This window comes from Danio rerio, chromosome 16, assembly GCF_052040795.2.
Source record: "Danio rerio strain M-AB ecotype USA chromosome 16, GRCz13ab, whole genome shotgun sequence".
In the NCBI taxonomy this organism is placed as follows: Eukaryota; Metazoa; Chordata; class Actinopteri; order Cypriniformes; family Danionidae; genus Danio; species Danio rerio.
Window position 1 is genome coordinate 26,810,809 of NC_141036.1, and position 19,746 is coordinate 26,830,554.

Sequence of the window (19,746 nt, forward strand, 5' to 3'; positions counted from 1 at the left end):
CAATATTCTTTATCACCTGATTTGCAGAATTTTCTTTGTGACTTAAATTAATACTTCACAGCAAAAAAAAATATATAAAATCAGATTTTTGTTGGCGCTGGGCAAAAATTAAGGCCAGTTTGCGTTTCAGTGGTAAAAATAAAAAAAAGTGATCTGGCCTTTAGACTGCGATTTTCTTGATGTGCAAGGTGCAAACGCATCCTCAGTCAACTTTAACGTTTTAGGTTTAAACTTCTAAATTCACACTTACTGCCTTTCGGCGGTCATAAACTGGTCATATCATGAATGCCCACATGATGGCACTGTTACTATGCAGCAAGTTCAATAAACAGCTGTTTGACTCCCATGCATTTATCCATTAACTGCTCCAAATTCCTCTGCCAAAACTAGCAGAAGGGAAATAAAGACACTTGTCTTAATGAGTAAATCAATCGGCATCATTGCCAAGAAATGATACAAATCCAGCCTTACTTCATCTGTTTTGAAAGATGATGCAAGCTAATTGCCAGAAGCATCCAGGAATGCACAAAGCGACCCAGAATTGAAAAATCATGGGATGGATGGATTACACAATTTTAAAAAAAGTGGAAGGTTACAGCATTTTATTTTTAATGCTGAGGGGGAAAAAAAATCAAAGACAGAAGACTAAGACACAGAAACTGGTTTCCAACAAAAGTTTATTTTACACTTTCTTGCTTGCAGCAGCAACCTGTAACAGATAATAAAGAGAGTTCAATATTAGAAAAGACACAAAATCAGTCTAGTTATCCCTGCATCCCATTGCAGAAAATTTAATTAACAGTGGGCAAACGTTTTAGAAGGTTTTAAGGTTCTGGACGTGATCTTAGCCAGGAGATTAGGAGCAACCCTGACATTGTTTTTGCTGATGCCACCAAGCCAAGCATATCAACAGTGTTCTGGAAAGAGTCAAGAGTGCAGAACACACAGCCAAGGCAAGCACAACACAAGAAAATCACGTTAACTCATCTGAATTCAGCTCATTAAGGAGGATCAGGCAGAATAAAACGCCGCCATACGGCAGCCCAGCGAGCATGAAATTCAATCGGCTTGTTTACTTCCTCCAGCATCGGATTGGCGCACAGCGGTAGCTCACAGGGAAAGCAGAGGACCAACAGAGGGGGTGAAATGCAAGCGAAGGCTTTGGAGATGATGTGCATGCATTTCCTTTTTAAAGACTGTACTGTGTCCACACACTAAATCAAAGCTACTGCAGTCAAAACTGAACCGCAAGGCCTTTTAAGTCAGTCGATTCCTCACACTTAGTACCTGCATCTGCTCTTCAAAGCTGCATTATACAGCCTCATTTGAATTTTATTAAAATTTAATTATAAAACTAAAGGAAACACTATTTTGTAAATTATGAGATCCCACAATCGCTCATACAGTATCTGTTTAAGTTAAGAACCCTAACCAACAAAATCAATAGCTTCTTAAATATGACTTTAGAAAATCAACGTTGTAAGAGCTCAAGTTCTCAAATACAGTAATGCAACGGCACCCACCTGCCCAGCAATTCTGTCCAGGTCTCTGGTCCCCTGGGGGGTCAGTCTACGCCCGCTGATGAAGTAGATCAGAAATTAGTCATAAGGTCTAAAGTCTTGAGGAATCAATAGAGCACAGTAGTGTAGAAGATTGTGTAATGGAAATTTACTACAAATGGATCTGTTTTTCCCAATATTCATAGATCAATAGAGTATTAATTACAAAATGAATGATCAATAGTGTGAAAGTTCATGCAAGTATACGATTTCTCTGTGATACGATTGTGGTGCGAGTGGTGAAACTCCTAAAGTCGGTTGAGTGAATCAGTTCTCTCAACTAATAATTTTGCAAGCTATTGAGAGCAATGCACTGCTCTTTCCGCTCACAAATATGCTTGTGTATGAATGGCTCAATCTACAAAATTAAACTATGATAAAACAATCTGCCTGGTCTTATTTAATTTCAGATCTCAGAGTTTAAATTTATTTTGTAGATAAAAGAAATTTCCACTACATCTACACATTACACAAATTCAGCCTACTCACCCATTGGGGTCTTTCTCCACCATCTTGAGGCCCTCAAGGGCTTGGAGTACTTTACGGGCAACATTTTTGGAGCCCACGCTGAAGTGAGAGGGGCACACACCGTTCCTCTTACGCCCGCCATAGATCTTGGTCATAGAGCCCACGCCAACACCTCCACGCAGGTACAGGTGACGCACTGTGGAGGCTGCAAGAGAGAGAGAGAGAGAGAGAGAGAGAGAGAAAAGACTTCTTCAGTGAGTAGTGGAGGACAACCAATATGCCAAAAAAAAAACGAATCTTTAAAAGGACCAATGCTAGTCTATTAAAAAATAATTAACTTGTAATATCAGTTCCTAACTACTAAAACTCACCATAAACCAGAAACTGATGACACATTAATCAACTCTTGTAACTTTGTAGTTAAACTAACAGCTGCCTTCAAAAACATGCACCTAGAAACTAATTTAACAAAACTACAATTTTATAAAAACTCTAAAACTTTATAAAGTGTCAAATGTAAACAGGCAAAAATTGTTAAAAAAAAATAAATAAATAAAAATAATAATTCTGCCAAACAGAAAATTGCATTCTATAATTTACCTGACCTCTTCTTAGGGCTGTTACATAAACTTCAGTACTTCGCATTTATCATTTTACACAACTGTTCTAAATAGGGCAGAGTGACATTGCAAAAAAAAAATAAATAAATTCACAATTTTTCATATCATTCAATATAGATTATTATTGAATGTTTTTAAAAATCCATTTAGAAATATTAGGATTAACCACTTTTTTTTTTATTTACCAACATTACTACAGCAAATGGATTTAATAGTCAAAAACAAAAATTTAAACAAATATATAAGATCTTTTTTTTAAAAAATAAAAGTGTTAAAGAGACTTAGATAAACTACATAAATAAAATGTTACAAAGTGTGTGCAAATGTAAAGTGCAAATAATAAACAATCAAGGCAACCTTTAAGGAGTTAATAATAATGATATAGTAAACCTCAAACTGTGAACAACACAAATTATAACCAAATCTGAGCGACTGACCAACCATTATTCAAATACATATCGCAACATTACAAAATGTGAAGTTGAATGACTATATTACTGCTTATGCTTAAAAAAAAAAACTCAGATGGGTTGGCTGGGATGCACAAGAAAAGAAACCAAAAAGCCACTACGGAGATATCCTTTTGTATTTATAATCTTTTCGCTGCTGCTATTCAGCACTTAATTTTGCATGCATTGTTATTCTGACCTTAAGTGACAATCTCGGGCGTGTGGATTCCTTGACCATTTACAATAGATTTTGCACTCGCGCTCCCCGAGTCTCTCGTAACTAGGTGACCATAAACCATTTTTTCAGAGGATGATAAATGGACAAACAATTGTAGTGTTTGAATGCACCGTTTGTCTCGGGTAATTAGTTGGTCGTTATTACTGAAATGTGTATATTCCATACAAAGTGTGAAGCAGATTGGATAGTTCTACTTGACATGAATCACGATGCACTTGTAGCATTTGGAAAAGTTTAGACGTTTTCAACTAGGTGCTGCTGAAAATGCACGTCACTCCCATAGGTGCATCCTGCAAGTTACACGCCTCCATTGGAATAGGATTGCTTCCAAGGGCCACGTTTAACAGATACATTTTTATAAAACCACAGCCTTCATAAAGCTACATTTAAATTTTTTTTTTTTTAAATCGATATTGACAATGGTGTTCAGTCAATAAATATTGATACCAAGTTTATCGCCCAGCCCTAGTTCTGAACCATGTAAATCACTGTTTAAATTTAAGTATATACACTTGAGAAATACTTTCTGCTATATGAGTACTAGTAACATTTAAAAGCATCACTACAATCATATAGTTCATTTAAAACACTTTTAATCTTGACTACTGTAAACGCCAAGTAAGTATTTACAATAAGGTAATTTAATATTTTATTAAAAAAAATAAAAAAAACGAACATGTGATATGCCACAGAGTAGACCTTGTACAAGTTAACAAAAGCCATTCACAATGCATCTTCCTTGCTTCTGACAAATAATGACATGACATTTACTAATGAATCAATGCAATATACCTAGCAGGAGGCTTAAAAACAGCTCAAATTAATGAATACACAGCCAGCATGTGTATTTTAACGTGCAAATGTTGCATGAACTTTGTGCACTAAGAGCAACACACAAAAGCCAGCCTTCCATGCAATCAGGGTATCTTTTGTCTATTCTGTAACCATTTTCAAGCCAAAATATTGAAAATTGAGGCTATTTATCAGCCTTTTTCAAAAAAAAAAAATCTTGGCTCAGTTTTTATTTTAGAACAGAAAAACGGATAACACTTAAATTCATTATACACATGTAGGTGGTGTGTATGTGTTATATATATATATATATATATATATATATATATATATATATATATATATATATATATATATATATACACATACACACACACACACACACACACACACACACACACACACACACACACACATACATACATACATACATACACACACACACACACACACACACATATATATATATATATATATATATATATATATATATATATATATATATATATATATATATATATATATATATACACACATACATACACATATTACACACATCTATCTATCTATATATATGGGATATGGAATGGACGAAAGTTACACTGATTCTATGCATGTCCATAAGCTATGATAAAACATGAAAAACTCACCAGCTCTGATGTAGAACCAGTTCTCATCACAGGGAGCCAACTCCTTATGCTTAGCAAGTTTGACAATGTCAACCCAATCTGGCACCTTCAGCTTCCCCGACCTTTCAAAAGACAAGGGTTCATAATTAGCTAAAACACACACATGCTTTTATCACAAAGTCTCAAGCATGATTACACAGCAGTCAACTTTAGAAGTGGACCAAAAAAACGTTTCAAAATTGTCCCAAGACCAGGACTTGTTTAATGGTTTTAGGACAAATTTGATGAAAAGTTTTAACTCGGTTCAAATGTTAACTACTGAATTACAGCACGTTCAATCATCACTGAACATAAATATAAAATGTACTGACTTTTTGAGGAAGGCTGCCAGCGCCCGGACAAACTCCTGCTGGTTGACGTCTTTCACTGTTACACCACCTGGCATCTGAAAACGAATTAACATCAAAACCTATATTAATATTTAACAGTAAAGAAAACAAATCGCATAATACGTATAGAAAGCTAACATCGATGTGTTACTTTTTAATCAGTGTTCATGCACAATGTGGTTAGGGGCAGAACAAACCTTGCTGTTATCAGCAATACTTTATTTACAATATAATACGCATTTGTGGTTGTTGATACGTGTAACGTTAGTTGAATGTTCTGAGACAACGTGTGTGCTAAAAGCTAACAACCACGCTTATGTCTGCCTTATGTATTGAGCACACATCGTAACGCTAAGGACTAACAAAAAAACAACTTATATGGTTGTTTTCTTAAACCACGTAACGAATACTAGTAACTTTTATTAACTCAGGGCCTATCGTTACATCTTAACAAAGCAAAAGATGTAAAGCGGAGCAGGCCTCAGTGCACCTCCATGGGCGCAGCCATTGGAAGACCGGGGATTCTTAGCATGCGATCTCGTTTTTCAAATAAACTGTCATTTTGCGTGTCATTTTATGAATAGTCGGGAGTTCACATGAGTGCCACTATATACTAAGATGAATTTATGCACGAAATACTATGAAATACTGTTTAAAAGTCGCTGAATAGTCTAGAAAGACGCGGAGTATGATTTACCTTGCTTGTGGACAGCAAAAGGAAGAGGCACGCGCAGGGTTTCCTAAGCGTGTTAACAGGGGCGAGTCACGGTTCTTATCGCGAGACTTGAACACTGGAGGTTTACTCTGCTATACAACTTCCTTCACGTGCAAAATAAACAAACTGTGGATGTCTAACAAGAATGTTTAAAATAATAACAACAATAATAATAATAATAATAATAATAATAATAATAATAATAATAATAATTATAATATTAATAATAATAATAATAATAAATAAATAAATAAATAAATAAATATTAATACATTACATTACATCTAAATTTAATGATGCTTATTATTAAAATTCTGTATGTGCTCAATCCATACATATAAATAAAATAATAGCATTTTAAACTTGTTTTTGTCTTAGTTAATCTTAGTTAATCAACTTACTCTACAACAGGCAATAAAAGTAATTAATTGAATTGCAAGAAATAAAATTACAGACATTATGGTAACGTTAATACTTCAGTGGTAGCCTATTTAAAATGTGAGGCCTTTTTGCTAAACATCCTTAGGCATACAGTCCGACGAGCTTAACTTTGTCCATATAAACCTTGCCAAAAAAGATAGATAGAACATAGGCTAAGCTTTCAAATTGTATTTTTGACTATAATATTAAACCATGTTGACATAAAAAAAAATTAGCCAATGCTTCCATCTTGATTTGTGTTTATAGGAAAATCATTGTCTATTTATTATTGTTTTCTAATGTCTGTAAATCTGTGTAGGCAAAGAAAAAAGAATGAGAAAAGAGAAATTATTTGGGGAGTAATCTTGATTATTAATAACAACTGATAACATTACTTTTTGTCTGTTCAATTATATTTTTTGGTAAATAATGAACTATTAAAGAAATGTCAAAAAATTTTATTAACACCAATTCTGCCTGTGAAATGTTTTTTTTTTCTCTCTCTCTCTCTCTCTCTGTATATAGCCCATCACAACACTAAACTTTAAATCAAAGACCATCACACATTATTTAAAAAGCAAAAGTTAGTCAGTCTGAGCATTTTTAGAAACATTTAATCCCCAGCAACAAATTGTCACAATGTGAGCAACCATTGACATAATGACATGCCTGGGCACTGTAATATAGCATTTGAGCTGCTGCTCTTTTTTAAATTTTATTTATTGATTTACAATTGAGATGAGGTGACGCAGTGAGTAGCGCTGTCGCCTAACAGCAAGAAGGTCGCTGGTTTGATCTTCGGCTGTGTCAGTTGGTGTTTCTGTGTGGAGTTTGCATGTGCTCCCTATGTTGGCGTGGGTCTCCTTCGGGTGCTCCGGTTTACCCCACAAGGCCAAAGATATATGGTATATAGGTGACTTGGGTATGCTAAAATTGTTCATAGTGTACTGTATGTGTGTGAATGAGTGCCTATGGATGTTTCCCTGTTATGGGTTGCAGCTGGAAGGGCATCCGCTGCGTAAAATATATGCTGGATAAGTTGGCGGTTCATTCCACTGTGGCGACCCCAGATTAAAGAAGGGACTAAGCCGAAAAAAAAAGAATGAATGAATGACAATTGACAATGAGGATGCATTGTTGTTTAATCAAAATGTTTTTCCTCAATGCTGCAAGGCCTTTATGTAAAAAATCTTACAATGTCAGCCAGGGGCGTCGCTAGACCCCATTAACTGGGGCATGTGCCCGAGTAAAAATTGACAGTGGCCCAGTAAATGCTTTAAAATTTTATATGCAGGTGTATTAAGAGTGGTAATGCCAGAAAATTCTTTATGTGCAACCAAACCAACGCTGATAAAAGCAATGTATATATTTACTTTGGTATTTATTTATTTGCATTTTGTTTATTAATTTAGTCACATAAAAATTGTATAATCATTAGAATTAATTGAATACTTACTATTAGAAATATTAGAAATATTTTAATGCAAAAAAGCAAAACAAATTAAAACTAACTAAAATAAAAAATAATCAGAACCTAACTGAAGCAGACTAAAAAAAATTAAAATGGCAAGACAGTTTAAAATAAGAAAATCATAGATAATTAAAAAAAAAAATATATATATATATATATATTTTTTTTTTTAAGTAATTAATTAATTAATTATTTATTTATGTTTTTTGAATGGGGTGCTGTGTCCCAGTAGAGCTTTATGTCTAGCAACACCCCTGATGTCAGCTCACATTTGAGTTTTTAACCACAATTATTCATTCATTAATTCATTTTCTTGTCAGCTTAGTCCCTTTTTTAATCCGGGGTCGCCCCAGCGGAATGAATCGCCAACTTATCCAGCAAGTTTTTACACAGCGGATGCCCTTCCAGCCGCAACCCATCTCTGGCAAACATCCACACACACATTCACACACACACTCATATACTACGGACAATTTAGTCTACCCAATTCACCTGTACCACATGTCTTTGGACTGTGGGGGAAACCGGAGCACCCGGAGGAAACCCACGCGAAGGCAGGGAGAACATGCAAACTCCACACAGAAACGCCAACTGAGCTGAGATTTGAACCAGCAACCCAGCGACCTTTTTTCTGTGAGGCGACAGCACTACCTACTGCGAACCCTTTCTCGCCTACCCACAATTATTTTATTTTAAAAGACTACCATTTAGACTATTATCAGTATGTTTTTTAATTTTGTATTGTATATGCTTTTTCCCTCTTTTGTAAGGAACTAGTGTGCTGTTGACTTGCATTTCAAGAATCATGTAGAAACGTTTCTTTTTTGAAAAATAGCCTACATCTCCAATGGCCTGGAGTTATGTATTAACAGTGAATTAAATTTTTTGCATGAACCATCCATTTAAAACTCTCATGTGAAGTTCAATTGACATTTTGTTCCTTTAAAGAAGACAATTGAAGCAGCTTTATTGAACCATGGTAGAAATCTATCATTTCATACCCTGCTGAGAACTGAATTAGTTCATGTGCATCGACACCTAACTCCCAAACAGATAAGCGCTTCATCTTCCCTTCATTCTTCTTTCCTCAAAATCATTCCTGTCATATCTGTTTACTTTAGAGATAGGGTCCTGGTGTGTGCAAATCGGTGATGGTGTGTGTCTCCCTCAGACTGTGCATATCTGAAAGTGTGTGTGTGTGTGTGTGTGTGTGTGTGTGTGTGAAGTCTTCATGTGTTCCTGAATGAAATTGATGTTTATTTATGGTAGCCACGCTGCCCTTTGTACTGGCCAAATGGAATGGTTTTGCTCACACTTCAATAGACTGATAAGCCTCCATACACTGTATTGAAAAGAAGAGTTGTGGTTAAAATAGTTTTATTATGTGTTTGCTCTCTCCACCGGCACATTTGAGACTCACGGAGCCGTGAGGGGAATTTGGTGGCGGGAAAACAGAGCTGACGGGTCTCTTTGCGTCTAATTACGGTAATTTCAACAAACCTCTTTCTCTCAATTTTACTCAGTTGTAAACATGTTGGTGTTTTAATTAACACATATCCTGTTCTTTTCCTCACTAGAGGGCCGTGAATGCACGAGCGTTTGTTGTATCGCTAGTTGATTATCCGGAAAAATTAATTGTGCGGAGAGTGAAGTGCAGACGCATTACAATAGGAGTGACACAATGAGACGACTTCTAACTTTTACACCATTAATTACTTCGGCTAATCAATTTGTTTGAGTGAGGAAAACAATAAAAGAACTGCAGACCCGGCGGCCCAGCTCGAGCAGAATTACGGGATTGCGCAATCATTGTTCATTACTATAAGCACTCACGGGCATTTCCGACTGATTACTGTCAGTGGCTTTTGAAAGGTCATATTCATTATGATAAAGAGACAGGTGGCATATTGAAGCGTTTCGGGGGATATTTTAACAGCTATTTTTAACGCAAATATGTTTTCCATTGTCTGGGCACAGAATGAAATAACCTGTCTGTCAGAGCAGGAAGGCAAGTACGTGATGTGGTTGTCATATCGTCTGTAACGGTGTGCGTGACTTTTCAGCCATTCCCCACTCTGTTTAGACTGTGATTACACACTGTGTGTGGATTCACTGTCACAGCAATCTCCGCTAACCTTTTCAACTAAGTGTAAACCAACACAAATGCCATAATCTTGTTACTTTTTTGTATCAAATGTCCCTGTGTAAAACGCGGGTTAATTATTTGTAAAACAATTTGTAGCAAGAAAACCGCAAATAATTCTATGAATAGGCCCACACGGGATTGGCAGTATGATACATGTATTTCAAATATTTAAATTACAAAAAAAGTATTTTGTGATTTGTATTTGATGGGGTTTATGTAAACAAGTTTATATTTTCTATCAAAATACTTCTGTATTTTAGCATTTTTAAAATACTGTAAAATACTTTAAGTCTATGATGACTTCATAAAAATGCGTCCGATTGATGTTCTCAGTTATTTGCTTTGAGATCAGAATAGAAAACTGATTAAGAAGGTACGGTCAATTATTGAAGTATGGATGGAAATTATGCAGATACACAGATAAAGAAAATAACAGACAAATGATAACAAAAGACAACAATCATTAAAATTAATATACTGCACAATGCTAAGACCAGTAATGGCACAGTGTACAATTCAGCATCTTTGTTTACGAAATTAAATGGAATAAAATATCAGTCTTTAAGAATAGGATGTAGAGCCTTCAGCACATAATCATTCTCAGTGCTGAAACTTTGGGAAATATAAAACACCTAATGATTGTGTACTGGTCTTCACTAAGGGCGTAAACTGGGACTCTTTCAGTTAAAGAAGAGCTAAAAAATATTGGGAGAATAAGTGTGCTACACAAATAATAATAGTTTTGAATGGATTGCTAATGTGATGCCAAGAAAATAAAACAAACAACATACAATTAACCCCTACGGTGGTGATTGCTACAATACTTCATTGTCTGTTTCCAATGACAGAGATGATCTGCAGATGCAGTGTACAGTTAATCAAGAGATGTCAAAGTGGCACAATACAGTATATGAGACACAAATATTTGATAATACTCTAGTGTATACAGACTGGTCAAAACCTTCAGAATTCTGTTACTCAACAGCAGCAGGATGTACAGTATATGAAAAATTTATTTGCAAAACAGATAACTATTTTTTAGAGATATTATATGCATTGAAGAGTACACACACACAAAAAAAGTATTTATGGAAATTATTAAAACTGGACATTTTTTTCAGAATAATTAATTTAAAAGTTATGTTCAGAAATCATGTTTTTGCATTAGTTATTGAAGATTTCAAATGCAAAAATAATAATACATAAATAAATCTACATTTATTAAACAAAAACAAAAATAAATAAAACAACCTCTTCATATATCTTTCTTTTTGACTGTTAAGAGATTGTTGCAGTGTCACTGGCCACGTAATGGATGAAAACAAAATGAAGAGATACAGTGCAGAAAACTCATTACTACATTACATGTTTTTTACCGTGATGAAACATCTTTAAGACAAGACTTTCTGTATGACATTTGTACAAAATTTAAGCAAAAACGAATGAGAAAGTTAGTTTAATGGTGAAGGGACTGATCAAATAGGCCTGTTGAATGAAGGTTTGCAAAGAAATGTCATGCTCACTTGTAAAAGTATTGTGTTGTATTTTTAAAATATAAAACACAGTATTTTGTTTTGATACTTTTGGGGCTGCTGTATTTTGGTACACGTAAAACTGAGGTATTTTGTATTTTATTTTAAAATAAATTCCAATGTATTTTTGCCCATCCCTGCCTACAATCATCATTTGTTATGGGTTTTAGTGTATTGAAGTATTAATCTGTTATTTTTAACTCTCTACACACAATTTTAACTGTGTCCAACTTATGTTTCACATAAGAGTGAGTGCAGCCATTGTAACCCGTGTCAAGACTTCCAGTCTCATTCACTTGCATAGATTTTTAGGTGTACAAATAGCTTGTTAGGCCGCTTGATGTTTCAAACTGCTATTTTCTTATTCTTTCAGCTTTAATTTGTATCGCCATAAACAAATTAGTTTGTAGTGCAAGACGTTGGTTATTGTAATTACTAGCAATTTACCCATAGCAGCAAATATATTACATTCACAAAGACCGGAAAATAGCTTTTACCACCATAATGCAAAATAACGTGAATAAAAGCACCATCAAAATGACTGAATGAACATACAATTTCTGCAAAGAGATCAATACATTATAGTGTACTCATGTGTAAAATGTGTAATATTCATTTTCTTTCCAGCTTAGTCCCTTTATTAATCAGGGGTTGCCACAGTGTAATGAACTGCCAACTTATCCAGCATATGTTTTACGCAGCAGATGCCCCTCCAGCCACAACCCACCACTGGAAAACACACACACACACACACTCATTCACACAAATACACTACGAACAATTTAGCTTACCTCCCCATGTCTAATATTCATGTGTTTTATTTCTTTTTTCTTTTACAGGAAATGATGCATGTTATGTGGCTGTATTCCCTACTTCAGTGTGTAATCGCTGTGCTGGTGGTTGGTGTGAGTGTGAGGTTGAGCTTGGCTGCTGGTTCGTTTGCAGCTGTGGCAGGAAGTAGAAGATGGAGCACATCTGCATGCCTGAAGCTTTGCCTCGGCTTGGTTGGGTCAGTGGGCAGTATTGCAGAAACTCCAGTGTTTGTGCTGTTGAACCTGAGAAGTTCCCAGTGCCTGTACACCTGCATTGCAATGGTGTCCTGCCCCATACTGGTCAGGCAGTTCACTGTGTGCATTCTGCTTCTACTCACCCTTAATAATCATCTGCAGCTCCGCCTGGGGAATAGGTGAGTGCACACAACCCAACTTTGCTTTCCAGGGCTTACACTCTTAAAAATAAAGGTTAATTGGAATTGATGGTTCCACGAGGAATCTTTAACATTCATAGAACCTTTCCATTACACAAAAGGTCCTTCACATTTATGTGCTTGGCTTAGCAGGTGTATTTTATCCAGTGAGATTTACAAAAGAGCAACAGAGGTGAAGGTTTTGGAGAGGAAGTTTTGGTGCATTCAAGTATTCGTATTTAAGAGTTGAACACACATGAATGCCACTACATTCATTCATTTTCTTGTCGGCTTAGTCCCTTTATTAATCCAGGGTCACCACAGCGGAATGAACCGCCAACTTATGCAGCATGTTTTTACGCAGCGGATAAAAATAGATAACATGCACACACACTCAAACACTATGGAAAATTTAGCCTACCCAATTCACCTGTACCACATGTCTTTGGACTGTGGGGGAAACCGGAGCACCCGGAGGAAACCCACGCGAACGCAGGGAGAACATGCAAACTCCACACAGAAACGCCAACTGAGCCGAGGCTCGTAGCAGCGATTCAGCGACCTGCTTGCTGTAAGGCGACAGCACTACCTACTGCGCCACTGCGTCCCCCGGATGCCACTACAAAGTTGTTATTATGAGTGGGATGATTTTCTATTTTGAATTGGTAAATGCATCATCAACTCAGTGACAAGTCAAAACTGCATACTGGGGGAGAATATAAATAATATTAAAGGGATAGTTCACCCAAAAATGTAATTTTTGGTTCCCTCAGGTCATCCAAGATGTAGGTGACATATTTTTCTTCAGTGGAACAGAAAAGAATATGTTTAGCTGGAACTATATGAGACTCTTGTAGTGCTTACTTTAGTGTGCTCAGAGTCATTTGCCCAGGTTGTTAATTACAGGTAATAATGTAAGTTGTAAATAACATTTAATTTGTTGTAATGTAGCGTGATGTAATGTGTATTTATATAGCACATTTATTGTGTATGGCCATACACCCAAACCATTTCACACTTCACGATGGGGATCTCTCCACACCACCACTAAAGTGATCGTTTAGCTTCTCAGTGAATCGTCAGTAGCTGCCAGTGGTTATCATTTCATTTCAATAGGATTTTTTTAAATCTCAAAGTAATGCCACTCACTGAACTGAATTATAGTGATACCAAAAGACAACAGTTGCAGGATTTTACAGTTTTTCCTGAAGGAAAAATTCACCTACATCTTTAATGGTCTGAGGGTGGATAAATTAACAGGATTTCTTGGGGTGACATTGTTGGGTTTTTATTTATAATTCTTTAAAAAACGAAATGTTTTGTGATATAACTATTAATAATTTTGTATCTTCTACATCTTAAAGTGGCTTCATAACTATTTGATAAAATATTAAATACACAAAATATAAATGATACTAGCTAACAAACCCTGTTGATTTTTTTAATTTATTTTTTCTTAAATTAAAACGTGCTAAAAAAAGTGACCACAACTAATGTTACCAGACTGGTTCCTAAACATTGTCTCCCTCCCCCCCAACATGATAGAATATGGACATGCAAGTTATACAATACAAAGGGGAAACCATTTACCTATGACAACATATACACATTATTGTTAAATAAAAAAAATAACAACACTTCAGTATATAATGTTATTGTCACCAGTGTTGGTAAAGGTTACTTTTGAGTATTACAATATTGTGTTACTCCCTAAAAAAGTAACTAAGTGCTTTGCTTAGTAACTTGTTATGGAAAATAATGCGTTATATTACTTTTGAGTTACATTTGCATTACTTTTCCTTACCTGGCTAAGGTTTTATCTCTTTCAGAATTTGCAGGTGTTTATTTCCCCTTTTTTATCGAGAAGCTCTGCATTTTACAACCACCTATATAACCTACACCTTAGTTTTCCTTTAAAAAAATGTAGGATAAAATTATTTGTGAACTTCCTAACCCAAGAGCTACACATGCCATGTATAGCGATTTATGGAAGTATGCAAATTGTTTGCTACTTTTAAATGTTTTGTGTTATTAGTTAAGTAAATTCACTGTCCACTGCGATAAAGATTGCAATAAAGAGTACTAACATAAAATTTGCAACAATTTCAAAACATCTTTTTTTTTCGGAATGTTATAATGGGGTATCGTGTAGAATTTTGAGGAAAAAATGAATTTAATGCATTTTGGGATAAGGCTGTAACAAAAAATGCGGAAAAAGTGAAGTGCTATGAATACTTTCCAGATACACTGTATGTTTGAAAAGTTTTCAGCAAATTCTGAGCTATTTTAATTCTTGCATACAGCATATGTGAAATAACATAAGACTCGGTTTTGTGCTGACTATAAAATCAGAGTATTAAGTGGTGCCGAATATGTTTAATAGTTAAAATTCAGGACGGCGCTTATGTTTCTTTCAGATATGCAGGCTTAGTGACTCGCAGGCGGGTTTTGTGCTTGTTGCTGCTCTGCTGGGTCATTTCAGTGATCACCGCCTTCGGCCAGTTCATTGTTTCTAACTCTTCTGATACCTGGGGAGCTGCTGTGGACGACGATACAACCGGACTCGGGATGGATGAATGGCCTGAAGGAAATGACACCACCCCCGCCCTCCCTCCCAAACGCCCCTACCCCCAGGACCGCTCTGTTATCGGTGAGTTCTTGCCTTATGGAGGTTTTCTGTCCAAGTTCCTGGTGGAGGACAATGAAAACTTCACATACGCCGAGATCCATGGCAGCCACTGGGGCGTCTGTGCCACTGACACCACACTCAGTCCAGTCTTCCTAGTGTATGTTTATGCTGTCACTGTGTTTGTTATTCCTTTGTTGGTTTTACTGGCCGTGTATCTGGACTTGACGTGCTTCATGCCACAGCGGGTTTCTGCGTGCTCCACATTTTCTCAGAAACGAAGCTCTGTTTGGTCTCGCTCTTTGGCTCTCTCTATTTCTCTGCTGATAATGCTTTGCCTGCCCCAGCACATCACCCACGCTTTGTTACTCTTCGCCCCGAGCGCCACTAGACCCGACTGGACCTCTCTGACGGCCTCTGTTCTCTTCCAGATCTATAGCATAGTGCCCCCACTCCTCTTCACCAGCACCTCTCAGCAGGTAGGCTTCGAGTGCGCCTTGTTATCCGCACCCAACCTGACCTCCAGGGTTATCACCTCTCGAGTCAAATCTGTGCGGAGCGCTTTCTGTTCTGTGGAAGATTTCCATCACAGTGGGCTGACACTCAAAGGCAAAGCATCTCCAGGGTTGTCATGTGAAGAGGGCACTTACAGCTAAAGCTATCTGTAGAGTCATTGCATGGGTCATATCTAATTATATTCAGCAGTTAGGTTAAACTCATTCAATATTAGCTCATGGCTATCTGCTGCATTTGCATTAGGGTCGTTCATGTCGTTTCAGGCAATGAATGAAGAGAGTTACTGCACATTGATTTTGTTCACACTTACTCTGTTATGTGAAACCAAACCTGGAGTCTGCATGAAATATCATTTTTTATTCAACTGCCTTAAATTGTAATGGACCTGCATTACTTTTATAGGTAGTCAATTATGTGGGCACTTTTTTTTTTTAATTTCAATGAATTCTTCATGGTTAATGATTCCAAGCACTGTTTGTTATTCATCACTCTGTGTGCTGTTTAACCAGCATAGATAGTGTGTATACGCTTATTTCATGCGGCCACCATTTTAAAGAACGAAAGTGAGGCTGCAGTGGGAAGAAACCTGGAAGTCTAGGACCAGCACTGTAAATATTGCAACAAGATGCTGTTGACTACAATAACCTGCTGTTGCCATGATTTAAAAATGCAGATATGGTGTAAACATCCCTTTAATATCCTTCAGTTGAGTTTAATTTAAACAATTAAAAGCACACTAGGCGTCAAACAAAATCGCAATCTCTTTAGGAGTAATACGTGTAAGTGTCCTCATAGACTTCAATTCATGGCACCAGGTAAACAACGTGGGGACACTTCCCTGCTTCAGCCTATATGGTTAGCGATAAAACAATGCAGTCCTTGTACTGGTACTGAAGTTTTAAAAATGTCCAATTCCCGCTAACATTTAAAAAGCGGATTTGCCATAGTATTCATCAGTGCTCAACAGAAATGACTGTGATTGGCCATGAAGGTTAACAATTCACCATTCTTTACAGATTGCAAACACAGATACACAGACACTGGAATCGTTTTAAAGCTGTGAAGATCAGTCAATTTGTCAAGTGGATTGCTTGTCTGGGTAAACATCATTGAAGTGTGGTAAACTGATGAACTTCACGGCCAATCACAGTCATTTCTGTTGAGCATGTGCACACAATGGCAAATCAGCAGTGTTTAAGAACGCCATCAACGGTGCCTTACAATGGACGTTTTTTTTATTATTTTAGTACCGACATTTTGTATCATGACTAGTCTAATATAATGAAAGAATCAGTTCATTAACTTAAGTTTGTTAAATGGCATCTAAAACGTGTGTAGTGCCATTTCCCTTAACTTCCCTTAAAATGAGATCCAATATTCCTTTTTATTTTCACTATTCATTAAGATCGGACTTTCAGGTCACTCAGAAGCCAGGTGTACAGCCAGATAAACAACATTTCTGTGTGACTCAAGCAATACTTCTTTCCACTGCAGCCTGGATTTCGTAGTTTAAAATGATGGCCGCGTGAAATCAGTCTGTAGTAGATTAATCCACACAGTTTTATAAATGAAACCATTAGTTGAACTGATGGGTACGTTAAGTCAGATCAGATCAGAGGTTTTCATTAATAGACCAGGATGCTAATTACAGTTAATATTATGTCATTTACTATCAATAACATACTTTTATTCATAAGTAATCTACTCAACACTGTCTAAAATGAACCTTACCTTTTAATTTTCTTCATGCGAACTTGCCTTTTAAGTTAGAAGTTGATTCTCACAACTGTCAGGTTGAAAATTAATCACAACTTATGCAAAATACCTGCTTAGAATTAAAACCTCAAATGTAGTGATCTAAGAAAAAAACTGAAAAGTTTAGAAGTTACATTCAAAATACAATTTTCTGTTAAGTCATTTTCAAGTCTACTTTTCTTGGTCACCAGCTAGAGTTCCCACCAGACACATTAGACTCTACACCTCATATCTGCCACTCAACCGGATTACACCTCCCATAATCCTATGCACATCACATCTGATGTTTATGAACTTTGATTGCATTACACCTGCAGCCCATTATCACACATTATATATAGCCATGGCTTATTTATTGATTGTTCCATGTTGGTTCTGCCCAACAGGCAAACTAGAAACTATTAATAACTATTATTCCCTTTCATTTTAAAAATGAAACATTAAAACTTCTGCAAATTCTTTAAAACAGGATCCAAAATCAGGTTAAAACTATAAAACCTGTTCAGTGATTTGCCATTGGGGGGATCTAAGTGAACTAGCTTTATTCATGTGGATTTCACAACATAGGCTCATTTTGAAAACTTAGCCCTATATAATGTACGTTTCTGGAGATCGCAAATTATGTAGCCAGAGCTATGGCTCCATTTCATTTTAAAACGAAAGCTATGGTGCGGTATGACGCCAATACTTTTCGCTTACCAGCTGAACACTTAGGTCCATATGGATGGCTTTCCTGCTGTTACCAGTTTGTCTCATTAGCTCACCATGTACGTCGACGGACTTAATATGCAGAGAGGAGTTGACCACGATGACGGTGTTCAAGTCAAGTGAAGAACGGTTCCAGAAAGCAGGTAAGACATAAATAGAATTCAAAATATAAAATAAAAAAGTAGGCCTAACTAACAGGGTAAGAATGTGGCCTTTTTCTGGATTGCTTTTGAAAATTGTTGGTTGGGTTTAGGGAAGTGGGTGGGTGGCCCAATCAATACAATTTGTTGGGTTTAGGGAAGAAGGAGGGTGGGTCAGTTGTCAGTGAGTCAGCCAACAGCGGCCTCTGGTGGTATTACACGAGAACAGCAGGCGTGAATAGGATTTGAGATCTCAAAAACAATACACAGCGACTGCAAAAAAAATAAAAAAAAATAAAAAAAAATAAATCTAGCTCCTGGGATGTAGGTCTATTTGGCAGTCTCCAGAAATGTACAAAGAGGTTTTCAGAATGAGCCTATGTTGGGATTCTATGGTATTACACAAATCGCCCCAGTGGAGAACTATTGAAATTTCAAAACATTTCAAAGCAGTAATGATGTATTAAAGCCTTATTTATCATTTTGATGCATGTTCCAAGACCACTGATTGGAAACAAATGTTTAACAAAGGTTTCGAAGCTTAAAGCAGTGCTCCAAAAGCTGCCATCACTACCTAATATTAACAAACATTCACACTATCTGTTTCAGTCTGAATTAATAGATTTAGTTAGTTTACTCTAATTGGCACGGTTGTATGAAACATTAATTTGGAGTAGACTAAATAAAAATGACCAGGATATTATACTTTACCCAACTTATAAAAAAAAAAAAAAAAACTCTCATTATGCTCGTGGACTTGCAAATTTGACAAAGCCAATCAAGACTTTGGTTTTAAAATCAAACATATATTTGTATTCTTGCAGTTTTTTATGATTAAGGCCGCAATACCACCCACATCTAAAGAGCCTCTTTTTAACTTTAGAGTCCAATTATGAAAATATCTGAACTCAGCAGGGATTCTGATGCATTTGAATCTGAGGGAAACAAGTCTGTCTATGAAATTACCAATTCCCACGAGACAAGTAATCGTAATTCCTGAATTATCATAGCATTAAAATGGCTTTCCAGACAAGACCGAATTCTTTGTTGTCTTGGAAATAATGAATACTTCAGGGAGCAGGAAAATATAAAACTGCTACAATATGCAAGAAATATTATTCTGACCTTACTTTTATGTTCCCGACAACAAATAAGCTATGAACTAAACTGGTGCAGAAAAGCCTTTTCTGACTGAAGATGTAATGAGTCATTAGAAAGCACTTTGTAAATTCCTGTTATGTTGCAAAAATGGCCCAATAAATATTCCACCGCTGCCATGTTTAATCCCAGCGATACTAGAGGATTACTGGTGAAATGATTTAACCAACAGTCTCAGAAGGCTTTTATATGAATACATCAATAAGTGTGCACACTTATGCATAATTAA

The 19,746-nt window shown here is 36.2% G+C and overlaps 2 protein-coding genes across 2 annotated transcripts; one reads left to right on the forward strand and one right to left on the reverse strand.

The window, feature by feature from the left end:
- Nucleotides 1-660: 660 nt before the first annotated feature.
- On the reverse strand, nt 661-5,851 carry rps19 (ribosomal protein S19). The gene is given in 6 exon segments (NM_200750.1): nt 661-709; nt 1,524-1,578; nt 2,049-2,232; nt 4,777-4,877; nt 5,127-5,200; nt 5,842-5,851. Coding segments are annotated over 5 exon segments (441 nt in total). The 5' UTR covers nt 5,842-5,851; the 3' UTR covers nt 661-682.
- A 3,210-nt stretch (nt 5,852-9,061) lies between these two features.
- On the forward strand, nt 9,062-19,073 carry LOC141378058 (uncharacterized). The gene is made up of 3 exons (XM_087287050.1): nt 9,062-9,235; nt 12,268-12,614; nt 15,032-19,073. The coding sequence occupies exons 2-3, from the start codon at nt 12,271-12,273 to the stop codon at nt 15,894-15,896; spliced, it is 1,209 nt and encodes a 402-aa protein (XP_087143176.1). The 5' UTR covers nt 9,062-9,235; nt 12,268-12,270; the 3' UTR covers nt 15,897-19,073.
- The last annotated feature ends 673 nt before the right edge of the window (nt 19,074-19,746 follow it).